Raw genomic sequence first — 15,566 nt, 5'->3', positions numbered from 1 at the left:
TTGTTTTTACAACCACTGATTTTTTTTTTTTTTAGTATTTTGTAGTATTTCTTCAAAACAGCTGTTCTGTGAAGGCTACTACAATTTGTTTTAGAACATGGACGAACAAATTAACAAACCAAATTATAAAAGATAAGAACCACAGAATAAAGACTAATGTTAAAGCTGTGGCAAAGTTGAAAACAGGGTGTTATTAATGAATACCTAAAGCTTTGACAAAGCTAGCTATAAAAAAAAAACAGTTAAAGCCATAATTTAAAAGTGGAAAATTAAGAGATCATAGCAAGTGTGAATCTGTTGACAAAACAAGTATTCGTTTTGTACTCCACACATCCAACCTATATGGAAGAGAAATAAGAAGTCACAAACTATGTCGTCTGTGCAGACTTTGACAAAAAAAACATTAAAAAATATTTTGTACAACTATATAAATTGTGGGAGTGATCTTTGGATCCATCTTGATCCAAAGATTATTGTGTGTGTGTTTTTTTTTTTTATCTATCCCCTTTTCTTTCAATATTTCCAAAATGTGATGCCAGCAGTTTTAATTCTAAAGTCTTGAATCTATTTGTAGGAAACTGGTAACAGCTTATGCTTTCCTTTTCTCCCCCATCGCCTCAAAACAAATGCTAAATTGCGATCAATTCATCAGGAACTGCATAAAATCACAAGGATACACACATGCACGGTGGCACGCACAGAGAGGCATTAAGGATACTCACAGGGACAGTGTGGCTCAGAGCAATCCATTAATCAGAGACTTTGCTTACTGTTATTCTTTTGTGCATCTGTGTGTACTGCTGTGTGGTAAAGTTTTAATATTAGAATGTGAAAGCACTCTTTAGAAAATAACATCATACCTGTCCATCCAGCCGATGCAGTCTTGAAGTCTTGGTCCAATGCACCTTTATAGGACACAAGAAAAATTTGGAAATGATGCTCAGACATAAAATAAACACACACAAATAAATAATTAACAAGCATTAGTAATAGTGAGGAGAATTTAATACTGACATTTTCTTTCAGGATAGTTTGCTTTACTGACCGCCAAGTATATGTGAATATAGATTTATGCTAAGTTCAAATATCCTGTTGGTATCTTTAGGATGAAATAATTTCCAAAAATATTTTTCTGCTTGATTTAATTTCCCCTAATAGTGAAAGGATTTAAGACTAACAATCCAAAGCTTTTCCAAAATTTTGGGGACATTTCTTCAGCTATACTACATTAAGCAATAAAAAAAAAAAATTCAGAAATGTGGTTGGTGTTCTGGTTGCATAAAACATCTGTTTCTTCCCCAAACAGTGAATCTCAGTTCTTTCATTTTCCCACCCATCAGCTTGTTTTTTTTTATGAGAAACTTACCTGCATGTGAGGTTGTACCTGTGACAAAGAGTCAGACTAGTGTTTTCCATTTACGACTAAATTGTTATGCTCAAGCAAGCTGGAGACTGTCACTCGGGAGAAGAAAAATAACACAGAGAGGCTGTGACATAAACCCCCTGTGGAGTTAAATACAAAACGATGTCTTTCCAAACTCGGTTGAATATTACATTGAGCAGTAAGTGGCTTGAGAGCAGCAGAGAGTGGCAGGTTACTACATTGAATCCTCTCACTATGATGTGTTTTTGCTTCTTGCTTATTTTCCGCTTCTTGCCTTTATTTTACCTCATTTCTATAAACTGATGTTTAGATTACACATTTGCATGTGAACAATTTGGATTGTAGGGCATTAGTGAGTATGTATCTATGAACATCTAGTCATGTAGAAGTCTAGTTATGTAAAAATGGATGAATCAAAGACAAAAAAAAATCCTAAAAATTCTTGCCTTCGTGTCTTACAAACCAATTTCAATTGGTGCTCTTTTGTTAGCAACCATCATTCCATTAACTTCAAAATGTTGGTATTATGTATGTGCAATGCATAGACAGTTGCTTTCAAAAGTCCATAGATCATTTTCCAAAACTTTCTCCATAATGACAACATAACCTCTTCAAGCCAAGTGAGACAAGTGAGAATGACACTAATATATTAAAAATGGCATGACATAAAAAGACTTAATAATCCTGTGTTGTAGATAAATCCCCTTTCATTTCAATTTCATCAGTAGGTGTCTTTAGGTTCACACCTGTTATCTGTAATAGTGATTCTGATTAAAACGAGATACATTGTAGTTGTTATAAAATGATTTGACTTCCATCTGATCAGTTGCTTCCTCTGGTTTGTACAAAAGTTAAGAAGGATCAAACTTATTTCATTATACAAAAATATAAGTAAGGAATAGGGAGAAATAAGGTGGCACATACATACACCAAAATAGCACAGTGAAGGCAGTCACCAATGAATGGAGAAGGAATGGGTAGCAGAGACATTACAAAAACTGAAGGTATGACCAAAAAAGGCTGCTCAGATGCAAGCACTAACACTGAAGGAGCTCCAGGAACAAGTACTGGCTGTGCTCTACATGTCACCCACTGAATTCTCCATATATCTGAACCATGGAGTAGGGTTGAAAGACAGAATAGTTTTCTTACATTGGTAATATTTCACAAAACCTTACAGGAGAAAGGTTCCTATGCTCTCAAAAAAACTTGAACTTTGGACTACAACTAAATAACCATAGTGCTAGCATCATGGCCTAGGGTTTTTTTTTTCAGATGAAAGTGAGGTTTTTGTCAAGGTAAGTTGTGCATATTTTCAAACACCAATCATCTCTGGCATAAAATCTTCAACTGAATGCTGAAGATGAAGAGCATTTTCCTTTTTCACAATCACCGATTCCACACATACATACAAATAAAGAAAAGAATGACTCAATGCGAACATTCAAGTTTTCAAAAATGACCTAGCCAGAACTCAAAGTTTAACAAAATAAAAAGACAAAGTCCTGTTTTGCATAAAGTTTGACAATAATTGTACTACATTCTAACAAAAAATGGAAAGAAAGAAACCTCTCTGTTTTTTGCTTTTTATTTCTTGTTGACAAATTGTAATAAATTGAGGCATATTGGAAAAATCTAGGATGTCTTGTTTATTGCAGGGAAAAGGCCATTTAAACGCAGCACTCTGATGTTTCCTCGGACAGACTGCTCTTACCCTTGGGTGCAGTTGGCATGGCAGGGATGGCATTCGTTGTTTACTTCGGCATATTTGAAGATGAAGCTGTTGGCACCTTGTAAGCCATCAGGACACTTTTCCACACAGTTCGGACCGTCCTTGAAATGAAGGCATTTCACACAATGTTCCGGGCCCTGTGGGTTATGGCAAAAAGAAAAAGGAAAAGCGTTCATCTTTTAGATGCTTATTTCTGAAAACAATCATCTTTGAAAGAGTTCAAACAATACATTTTCGAGTACAGTCGTAACAGTAATTTCAATGTAAAAAACAATTGGTTTTCTATTTGGTTGTTTTGAGGTTTGTAGCTAGAGGCAGCCATTAAAACTACTTCCAATATTAGTGAGTTGAATTTCCTGAAAACTGACGGGTGTATATATAGAAAACATATGCAGGTAAACCTAATATAACAAATTCGAATGGAAAGGAAATGTTTTGTCACCGTTCTTGTTATAAATCTTCGTCAAAGTTTGTTTGCCTGAAGAAACCTATATTACCAATAATGTATGCATCTTATAGCATGATGAGTTTAAATTTGTTTGTTTTATCTAATCAGCTGCTGAGACACTACATACAGAATAGTTTTTTTCTGTGTATGGGTTTTATCTTTTGTTGCTCATGGTTAAACCATAAATTTTAGAGATTAATTTGTCTACTTTGACAAATTGCATGCTTCAACTGGCAACAACCCCCCTTAAACTTTCAATTGTGCAACCATGCAATTCACTGTGATGAAACATTACAGCACTTTTTCGCACAAGAAGCACAACATATTAGAATGTTAAATGTTGTGTTCAGATAGTTCTCTCTCTCAATGTCGTCTGCTAAAAGCTTATTTTCTGGCCTGGAAGCTCTTTGTCAAAACTGCTATTTAATTTTTGTTTAAAGACAGTAACCCTGGTTTCCCAGCAGCTTCCTGTTCATAGCAGAACTATCTATGTTCTGTCTTGCACTATTCTAGCCTATATTTTATCCTTTATCTTTGCTTATGGATAATCTTTTTTAGTCAATAATCCTTGGTGGTATTGTTGTTTAAAGTGATCTCAAAATCGATTTACCTAAAAATGCAAGACTCTTTTGTAGCGCTGCACTGAGCTCCATGAACATCTCAGCTCTATTGTGTGTAGCTCTGTTTAATGAGCACTATCATATAAACGTTTTCATACTGGGATGGAAGAGGCACCTGTAGCCATTATAGCTAATGAGAAGGCTTACGGTTTTAAACACGACTTTGAGCATCAGAGTCACTGAAGCAATATGGATGTGAGTTAACTAATTTAAGACTGCTAAATTTAATTTAGTTATTATTTTTCCCACTGATTGTACAAAATATAGGGGCTGCACAGTGGCGCAGTTGGTAGCACTGTTGCCTTGCAGCAAGAAGGTCCTGGGTTCGATTCCCGGCCGGGGTCTTTCTGCATGGAGTTTGCATGTTCTCCCTGTGCATGCGTGGGTTCTCTCCGGGTACTCCGGCTTCCTCCCACAGTCCAAAAACATGACTGTTAGGTTAATTGGTCTATCTAAATTCTCCCTAGGGGTGTGTGTTGTGTGTGAATGGTTGTTTGTCCTGTATGTCTCTGTGTTGCCCTGCGACAGACTGGCGACCTGTCCAGGGTGTACCCCGCCTCCCGCCTGGAACGTAGCTGGAGATAGGCACCAGCAACCCTCCCGACCCCATTAGGGACAAGGGTGAACAGAAAATGGATGGATGGATGGATGTACAAAATATGGTGAAATGTAAATTCCACGCATTTTTCAACACTTTTTACAAATTATTCTAACACATGTACATTGGCCTAAACTAATGTAGCTCTGACTGTGTGTTCAGGTTTTATTTCTTCTGACAAGGTGAAGATCAGTCCCAATCTTAAAATTTTGGAGCCTGTAATGGTTTTCCTTCCAGTGTAGCTCTGTGTCTGCCTGCATCCATCTTCCCATCAACTCAGAGTACAAGTACATAGATGATTTTCAGGTTTTTATTTGTGAAATATAATCTTTCATTTTCATTCAACTTCACATACATTTCTTTGGTTTGTCTATCAAACCAAAACCAAATAAAATGTGATGAATTTGTGACTGTTACTTCAAGACAGAGAAATTACCAAATAGAACATATAATTTTGCAAGCTACTGATGATTTTTGTTAGACTTAACTCCTAAATTTACATTTATAGAAATGTATAGTAAAGAAATAAATGCATGCTCTAATGTTTGTTAGCACTACATGCATATCAGACGTAGTAAATTACTGCTGTGCTCATGTCTGCATGGGGACAGAAAGGCATGAGTGGGGGAGAGATAACTAAGGTGAAACAAATAATGCAAGAGTGGAGTTGTGGGGAAGAGAAATATAAAATAAAAATAGGCAGTGCACACTAATAAGTGAAGAGAAGCAGAGAGGGTGGACATGGATGTATTACAACCAAGTAGAGGAGAGAGACAGTCCGAGAAGTCTAATAAGGAAAAAAGAGAGAATAAGAGGAGAAAAAATGGAGAAAACAGGCGAGACCGTAAAGCAGCACGAGTGGAGCAGGCAGATAATAACCATCGCTCACAGCACACACAATGACCATAACAATTCGACTAGAATAGGATTTATGGAGCTAATATAGGCGCAGGAGGGGATAGAAGAGGGAAGGAAGAGCGGTGACGAGGTCTCTCAGACAGGCCTCGTAACATCAGCAGGGCTAAATAATGTCTTCTGACAGACACACACAAACACGCAGGTATGGTCAGAAAGAAATTTACTTTTCACATACATCAGCAATGTGGAAGTTCCTCTTAATGCATACATTATCACCAATGACATGTGTGAAAAATACTTTAGAAAAATAAACAAACATTTGTATTACTCTGTCAAAGCTTTCATAGATGACTGTTACAAGGAAGATAAATTAGTTTATATAAATGAGTGTTCGTAAATAGCTCAGGCAGCATTTTCTAAGGGTCTGTTGAATGTGTTTCTCAGAAATATGTGCTCTTACACCTTGTGTGTCAAAGAAGATGTACTCAATCTGGTATAATTATGTAAATTGAAAGTGTTACTGTTAAGGCTTTTAGATTTTGCCCAACATTTTGAATGCCTGTTATCACCGATGAAAAGGACAAAAAAAGAGAGAAGGGGTGTATATGTATGTCTGTGTGTACAATGGCTCTGTCACAAAATGCTTGTGTTATTATCAACATGTTTTAATGCATATTTTGAAGTACCAAATTAGAACAGCATGATGGAAACAGTCAAATTTAATTTTCCTTTTTTTTCACTGGAGGTGGTGTTTTGCGCTTCCAAAAAAAAAGAATTAATGCTAAGGGGAGATGAAAAAAAACATTTGAAGAGTAAGTTGTGATGCAGCGAACACTCGCATTCACTGGTGGGTCTGTGAATGAACCACCAGTGAATGGGAGCTCCTTATTCAGAAATACTGCTGTAGAGAAGCAGCAGCTTTGCAATAAAAGATATGATTAAATTTTGGCACTACGAAAGGCTGTTCTTAGCTATAATCTGCTCACAAACCTGATAATTCTATTAAAACATTTCAAACTTAGAATGTTTAATCCAGCACTCTGCAAACTTAAGGGAAGTGTCCAGAAGATAATTATTTTAAAATAGCCATAAGAAGTAATTTTTTTAATGTTTGCAACAAGCCATCTTGTGGACACAATAATGCAAATGAAGGTGCTCAGGTCAGACAAAATGTTAATAATGAAAAATTAAAACAGATGTTTAAAAATGCTCTTCATCTAAAAGACATATCGCCAAAAAATATGTTTACATGTGCCAATATTTTTGAGATTTAACTTAAAATACTCACAGCTGAAATGCACCTATAATGAATACATGCACTAATTTGTAGTGATTTATTATTTAAAGTCACAGCAAGGTAAATTGAAGTTAGTAGTTTTAACATGCAAAAAAGTTCAAAGATTATAAATTCTTTTGAAAGGTACTGTCTCAAAGTGCTTTATCTACAGTGACTTATATTTTTAAATGTTTTATTACTACTGTGGGTCAACCCACACATACTGCCCCACTCAATTATGGTACTGGCATTTTGATAAAAATGTAAAAGAGGCTAAGAAAACCAACAAAAACAGGCTTTCTCGAGATAAAAGGAGTAAATGTCAAGGATGCCTCCATCACTAGCAACATAGGTCCTCTTCATATGTATGAAGAAACCATTTAGCTAATAAAAGTCACTGTGTATAAACTATAAAGTATTGTAATGGGCTCCATTGTTATACCGTGGTTGCTGTGATTGATTTGTACATCAGGTCTTTGCAAGCCACCTTTACACAAGATAAATATATAGGTTTACATACATTTCTTTGAGATTTCATAGAATTGCCATACAAAATTTACAATATGATTTAGTTTTATTGTTTTAGCTATAATCTAAAACAGTAGATTTTAAATTATAACTATAATATAATATCTAATATAATATCTATAATTTTCTTCCAGCTTTTGTTGGAAGTTCCTTTCACAAGCTTCCCTCAATAGCTTACTGGAATTTTGGCCAATTCCTCCATAAAGAACTGGGTTTGCTTTGTAGACTTCTTTGACAGACTATACTTTCTTAAAGTCTTATTATAAAGTATGAAAATTAGCTCTTGAATGGCTTTGTATTGACAAAATCAAGAACTAAAGATTGATTGTCTGACTGGCAAACAGCAAGTATTGAAGAAATGTTCATTAGTCTTAAATTATGGTGACATTTAGGACTAATTAGCCCATTGCATTTTATAACCATAAAACGCAATGGGCTAATCATTACTTAATAAGGATTTTACAGCAAGCTAATACTTTCCTGTTCACTTCAAGATCTGTCTGGCCTACATAAAGTCCGAAATGGACAATTCCTCACTGTACACTTTGTACAATTTATAACAAAGTTCAGTGAAAACGCAATTTTAATTATACAAAAGGAAACATGTATAATGCTTATTATTTATGGATACATTTAGAACACAGAAACAATTAGAATACATTTTTATGTGAGTGACCGAGTTGTATCATTAGTATAAGCATAACTATAAACACATTTTCACTCGAAACATTACACATAAGGAGGGGATCGAGGATAGTGTTGTGAATGTCCATGCACAATCATATTTTTTTAAAATCTGTATTGGTATTTGTAATGATCTTTTACTTTTATTTGTTATTCCTAGTCTCATCACACCTGTAGGAAAAATAGAACTATGACATATTTTTCTCACTGTGTAATAGTACCATATAGTATTAGTGTTTAATAATCAGATAACAACCAGTGTACACAAATATCTCTGTTCTCTACTTGTATAAAGTGCAGCCATCTATGAAATGATTGCTTCCGTGTGCTTGTGTATTCTTATCAGTTAGAGCAAGCTTACTGGGCCGTGGCAGGTTAAAGAGTCATCGTCTGCTCTTTCACACTGGGCATCACACTCCACACACATTGAACCATTGGCATACTCTCGAATATCCCTGTGAAACAAGAAAGTAAAAGGAGAGATGGGGCAAAGTATTATTAAACAACAAATGTTTGAGATAAAACAGAAGTTATAGTGGCAGTAATGCCAAAAAGCTGTGAAGTTATTTTCTTATAAACAGTAAGGATTGTTCAAAAATTCCATGGTTAAAGGGACAAAAATAAACATTAGTACTGTACTATGGTATTTGTATTACAACAAGAAATACTGTGCAGCAGAATATTCATTTCAAGAGCCTAATTCACAAGTGAACATAGTTTGTAAAAAATCTTTTTCAATCAATTTTGCCCAAATTAATCCAGAGTGAAACTGACAGGGTTTGAAAGAGTAAGGGGGATCGTAACCTAAGAGGTCGACACAGTTGAGAGGTGCAGGATGTGGGGGGATGGTTGACGTTTTCAAAGTCAATTAAATTATGTTGGTGTTATTCAATTTCTGCTATCTACGTATAATGGTAGAGTCCCTTCAATTAACGGGTCCACCTGGACCCGTTAATTGAAGGGACCTGCCCACAATCGTCAACCTATCAACGCCGGACCAAGCCACGTCACGTCCAATCATCGACCAAGTCCCAGCTGATAAGGACCTTCATTCATGGCGTCCTTCGCTCTCCAGCCGAGCTCAACCCACCACCACCCCTTCTCCTCCATTCGCCCGGTCCTGAGGCCCGCACCCTCCTTCAACCTCCACCACCAGTGCCGGGCCCTGGGGGATGACGTTCCTAACAGCATCGGGGATGCTCATCTGAAGCCTACCGCTAATGCTGCGATAACCGTTATCCCCAGCCGGGGCCCGAGCGCCAAAGACTTTAAATTCTGTTTGTCAATAAACTCTTCTAATTGTCTTCTCATCTCCGTCTGAGTCTCTCCAGATTGAAATTACTATTAATCATGCATCTCCTGGTCTTCATAAAACTTTCAAAGAGGCAGGGATGGTAAAACACATTTTCTGTATGCTTGCTGGTTGAACTAGTAAAGGTTGCGGTGGACCTGGAAGATATACAAGACTTTTCAGGCAGTAAGATGTATTCATGTGTTCTACTTTAGTTTTGGTTACTCACACAAATCTACATAAATAACAGGGAAATGTCATTATTTTCTTTTATGTCTTGCCAATCTACTCCAAAGTGGGTGGATGATGTGATGGGAATCTCAAGAATCTGAGGCCATGCGCTTTAGAGAAAAATTTATAAAACTTTGGCTGATAGAAAAAATAAACAAACTCAGAATTAATTCTTAAAGTCAACATTCAATTCCAGGATTTAACTCTGGGGTTCCCCACATGTGACTTTTGTCTGCCACAATGAGAGGTTTTCTATTGATATAAAGAAATATTGTTCTTTAGGCAAGATTTGAACCAGTCAAGTGCAGGACAGGAGAGTCCGACACAGTCTCCTTAATAATTATGTCATATGCAGCAGTGGCAAATGCTGCACTGAGATCCAACAGAACCAATGCAGTGGTTCTTCCACAGTCTGTATTTATGTAAATATAGACACTTGGAGGAGGGCTGTCTCAGTGCATTGAAAAATACAGAAACTGGACTGAAAGACGCCAATCCAGCTGATCATTGTTATGAAGCTATTTAACTGTTTAACAGCTTTTTCAATAAATCTGCTGATGAATAGAAGGAGACTGGCCTGTAATTCTGCAGTAGTGATTTGTTCTTTTTTATAATAATTTCTAAAGCCTGAGTGAAAACACCCAATAAGAGAAATGGGTTTACTATTATAATCAGATCAGATGCAATGACAGGTAGGACTTTCTTAAGGTTGTAGGCAGAATTCCAAAGATTGTATGCTTAGTTTTTGCATCTACAAGCTAGATTGTAGACCCTTGCTGAATCCTTGCTAGGTTGACCCTAGCTGAACTTTAAAAACTTAGAGCATTTTGTTGTTACAAAATCCTATTCTACAAAAACCATGCTATCAACACCTCTGAAATACAAGGCAAGGTAAGCACATCAAAGCACAAACTAAAGAAAGACTGAAATACACCATGTATTATAAGATACATGGTAAAGTAAGGGGTTAGGGTTTTATTCATGGCTGCTTTGGCTGGATGATGTGTCAATGATACAGACTCTGAGACTGGCACAGACGTGTAGGCAGACAGGTAGGCAGGGCGTGGCCCCGTGCGCAAGCAGTGACTGTGACACGCAGTGACACGCCTAGCCCTCCTGCCCTATCAGCATCTCAAGATCCTGACTCTTCTCCAAAGAGGCCTCCCGAACTTTTGTAATCAGGTTGTATTTCAGAACTCAAAAGGAGCTTTCATGTAATTCTCTGTTAACAAAGACAAGTCTGTACAAAAAAAACCCTAAAATGTCATTAAAAAATCTCCCCAGGGTGCATGTTTTCTCACTTTTTAAAGTGGAGGAAAATAACATCAAGGGACTCCTAATGTTATGAGTCTCTGCAGGGGTGCACCTTGTTCCGAACGCTTTTTAAATTGTACTCTACTTCTGCCGGTTCCTAAAACAATCTTGTATAAGAAGTAAAATTAAACAAAACTGTAAAACCCTGATAAAAACGTTGTGTTTTTTTCTTGTAAACTTTGCAAGAGTAAGTGAAAGTCGTACTATTTAAAATTATCACACATATAAATGTAGTGAAAGTCTGTCTTTCTGTATCTGATTCAGAAGCGGCTTAACAAAGCAAATGCAACAGTTGTAGTCTACCTTGTGGATAAACCTGTGTCTGATGGCTCTTGTAGCTTTAACCAGCTTGCAGCTCACACATTTTGAATGTGCCTAAATCTTTTAAATGATCTTTGATTCACAATCAAGTAAAAGCTGAATCTATCAACATTGCTTGTTCACCATTTTCTACCACGTATTCTCTACGTTAAGTTTTTTTCAAGGTAGGCAGATGTGTTCAGGAAGATTCAAGTTAAATATATATCAAGTTTTAAGATGCTCTAGTAAAGTACAGTCCTGCTCCTCTTAAACTGTGTGGGTTTAGATTATATTTGAGAAAAAGATATCTGTCGCCATGTTACTTAATTAAAGGCATTTCAATGAGATATGTAATATGTCTAAGCTAAAACATGTTGTGAGAGCCCAGGCTCATTACTATCTGAATCTTACATGCATTTTAGACAGACAGATGCTGCTATACTTTGATGTTGTGTCAGAATCACCAGTCCAATTTGCTGTTTACTTATCCCCTAACGACAGAACAAATTAGCCAACCTTTCGATTCAAGTGTTTATTGTCAAGAAAAGCCTTCTCTTGTATAATACTACACTTCAATATGTGTAGTATAATAATTTAATAATTTTAATTATTAAATTATAAAGTATATTTTTTATGGTTGGGTTAAAATGTCACACTTACGCATTAATTTATTTCTAAAAGAACAATTATATTTTATAACTAAAATATACATTACTCCCATGTATACCTATTTCTAGGTTCAGCTATTTCATTTATATATGTTAAAATATAATCTTTTTTTTTTTTCTTTCATAGTTGAGGGATCCATCTTTGATAGTCTACACACTGCTGAAGTGAATTTGATTTGCTTTTGGCATTTGCAGGACTGTCTTATTTTCCTTTACACTTCCAGCTGCAGAGTTTTCTCTCCCTAACCTGCCCACCACTTCAAATGCTGATATTCAGTTATCATAGAGCCTTGACTGACATGTTCTCTTTCTGGAGCTGTAAAATCCTGAGATCTGTCAATGACCATACATGTTGCTGCTGGGAGACTGAGAGGGAGCTTCAATAAGTGCAAGACTGTTATCACAAACAACAGAATAATGAGTTATTGTTTTTGTTTAAAATAATAAACACAGCATATGGAAATATCCAGCTTACAAATTTGGGTGGGTGTTTATATTTCCATTCACACATCTAGGTTATCACTTTAATGTGTTTCTGGTCATGTATAGTTTGTGGTTAAAGGCTAAAGGATATAAATAGGTTTAATAACGTTGTATCACTTTGTGCCTCCAGAATAAAACATTAATGACCTTAATTAAGGATTAAAGATCATGTATGTAGCTAATCTGAGATGAATTTGTGCAGGAGTAATAACATTTTTATGGGGCATAGAAATATAAGCCAAAAGAGCCTTTACCAATTACAAACTTACTTTAATGGAAGTTCCTTTTTTTAATTATTTTATTAGTAAATACACTAAATAAATAGGTAAATCAATAAAATGTAAACATCTGGCAAATCTGTTTCACAATAAATTACTTCTTGTCCATACTTTAGAGTAAATGTGCAAAAATATTAACCAATGTTCTGCAACATTTGAAAAAATACATAAAATAAAAAGGGAGAAAAGAAGAACCCCACATAGTGCTTAAAATTCTATAAAAAAAAAAAAATACATCCACAGAAAATTCAGTTAATAAGGGCAACTGATACATTTAAGCCATGTTTTTATAATTTTGCAAAGGCCAAAAATTATTCATAAAAATTCAATAACAAAATGATATATATTTATGATTTAAATATATAATTGTATCTTGGATTAAGGTTGTACTATATTAAATATTGTATAAGTGTTCAATGTTATGATGGTGGCATCAGTTGCAATAAATCCACATAACCATTACTCCTTTCGTTCTCATTTATCACAATGCGTCCAGCTCTCTCTGTGACCTTTACTGTCTTGAGGGTTATTGCAGGTGTGTGTATGTTCTGCAGCAGAACTCAAGGCAAAAGACTGCATATATGCCTAGCAGATAGTATTGCTAGGCATATAGTATGGCCCAGCCTATATGCCTATTACTAGGCATACAGGTTTCATACTAGGCGTATGAAATTTGTTGATTACTTGAATAATCAACAAGTATATGCTGATTATTCTGTACTATATAAAATAATCAACAAATACTGCACTCTAAACAGTCATCTGTCATATTAACAGTCCGCAAAAGTTTTTACACTGTGCATGGTCCGACTGGTAGAACTGACCGCATGTGCGCTTTCATGAGGTTCTTTTTTTTTTTGTGTGGTTTCGGAAATTGACAGTTTGACGGGACAGTACTCTTATGCACTATCTATGCATGTATAGAAATGCATTACTTACCCTTCATACAGGTTGCAGGTATCTACACAGGTTCGTCCCCGGCTGAAGTACCGGCAGGACAGGCACTGGTTCGGGCCAGGACCCCAACATCCAGCATCAGAACACAATGTGTCACACACCATGTGGTCCTTGGCTGCTCAGGACAAACGATCAAAACGACAGTGAAATGACAAAAAGGTTGCTTTCAAGCATTTCTAAATGGATGATGTAACAACAATGTATTTGTTAAGTCATCCATAGTTTGGTTTAAAAATAGCAAAAACAATAGCATCACTCATGACAAGACATAGGTTAAATGTCTCAAGGCACAAGATATTCTGAACATGAAATGCTTCTACCTCCTCATGACAACTGCATATTTGTGTTGGTCTATAAAATCTATTTTTCATAGCAACACATTTCTTAAGTCAAGACTGGGATAAATAAAGTAAGGCAGATGGGTGAGTGGCTGAGGGACTAAATTATTTCTCTTCCGGAAACAAGAAAGTGTCAAACAATAGACACCAAGACGTCTGGATAATTATCCCTTTTGGATCAAATGGTTGACAACACAAACACTGTTGTGTTCCAAACTGTGTGAATGTATAAACTGTGTGTATGATAATTAATCTTTATGCATGAAGTGTGTATTACTATTACATGTTTTGTGCAGTTAGCACAGTAGGGATCTGTGCTGCTTCATTATCTAAATGCTGAGCAAACAATGGCAAACCACAGATGAGACACAGAAAGAACTTGCAGATGCCACACAGATTTGTTGATACAATTTAGGCTAACAGCCAAAAGAGTAAAAAAAAAAATGCTGTTAGGTCTTGTTTTTTTATGCACTACCAATCAACCCAGAATATCTCATCTGCTCTGCTTTATAGATCTATATTTGTTCTTTGTCTCATGTTCCCCCGCAACACACTTCTATAAAAGTTATGACACATGCAAGCACAATGTGAATCAACACTCTTCACTAAACATGAGGCTAGTTTTACTTTTGGCCACTTGTACGACACACCACATAACCTTGATATCTTACTGTGTTATGCTATTTTAACAGAATGTTGCAGTTGTTCAAAGAAGACTGAAACTCAAAATCAGTTTTATGCTTTTAGGGAAGAATATAAAGGCTTTGGCTTTTACAGCACAAAAACCACCTCTATGGGTAATCTGGTGTCACGTGTAAACTGACCAGACAGAGGAAATAACAAGAATAAGAGTGGTTGGGGGCTGACAAAACACATTAGCTGTGCTGGAAGATCAAAAAGAGCAACTTGAAATGTGTCTAAAATGCTTGAAAAAGCCCTGCCATTAGGAAGAAAGAACAGCCTATTGCAATGAGTGTGATAATGTTTTTAAAAGGAAGGAAGGATGTGACAAAAATGTAAATAACATAAAAACACATTTACTAAATGGTAAATATGTGAATGTGACTCTACTGCATTTTCTATTAGGACTGATAAGATGTCAGCCATTTGTTCATGGTAGCAATCACTATGTTTTGAACGACTCTTGAAATCTGTTAGAGGTCTACTGATTAAGTGTGATGTTCTTCCATCGAGTCGGGCAGTATTGTATTCCCTTGTAGTCCATGCTTGCAAAACTGTAGTGCACATTATTTTATTGACTTAAGCTGAGCATTTTGACCACAATATTATATTCACATTGAGAAGGAGAGGAGGAGACTAGTTGCTGTCTATGACATGTGACCTGTTCTTCATTGATTCTTGTTCACCCACATGTCCACACAGCTCCTGATGTAGGACAAAGAGCTCTGCAGGATGCAGTTAAAATTCTACTTTTATGCAAGTCCAGTGTATACATGATTGACCTTAAGCACACTAAGCTATGTGACCAGTCAGATTTCTGGGTTGTGTCATTTAGAGTGAACCTGTTAAAGCTGGTATTCTTAGCTTTTTCTTTTAAAGATTTAAGGTCTCATTATT

General features: G+C 36.0%; 1 protein-coding gene across 2 annotated transcripts in view; it reads right to left on the bottom strand.

The window, feature by feature from the left end:
* erbb4b (erb-b2 receptor tyrosine kinase 4b) overlaps window positions 1–15,566 on the bottom strand; it is a 280,695-nt gene that overhangs the window by 51,617 nt on the left and 213,512 nt on the right. For both annotated transcript variants that reach the window (XM_028023799.1, XM_028023797.1), the window contains exons 13-16: window positions 13,633–13,765; window positions 8,490–8,583; window positions 3,099–3,253; window positions 861–905 (exon numbers count right to left, since the gene is read on the bottom strand). In XM_028023799.1, the coding sequence (XP_027879600.1) occupies window positions 861–905; window positions 3,099–3,253; window positions 8,490–8,583; window positions 13,633–13,765 (427 nt within the window). The remainder of the gene's footprint in view (window positions 1–860; window positions 906–3,098; window positions 3,254–8,489; window positions 8,584–13,632; window positions 13,766–15,566) is intronic.

Source organism: Xiphophorus couchianus, chromosome 7, assembly GCF_001444195.1.
Source record: "Xiphophorus couchianus chromosome 7, X_couchianus-1.0, whole genome shotgun sequence".
Lineage (NCBI taxonomy): Eukaryota > Metazoa > Chordata > Actinopteri > Cyprinodontiformes > Poeciliidae > Xiphophorus > Xiphophorus couchianus.
Note: the sequence above shows the minus strand (reverse complement) of the source record. Positions and strands in the feature narration are given on the sequence as shown.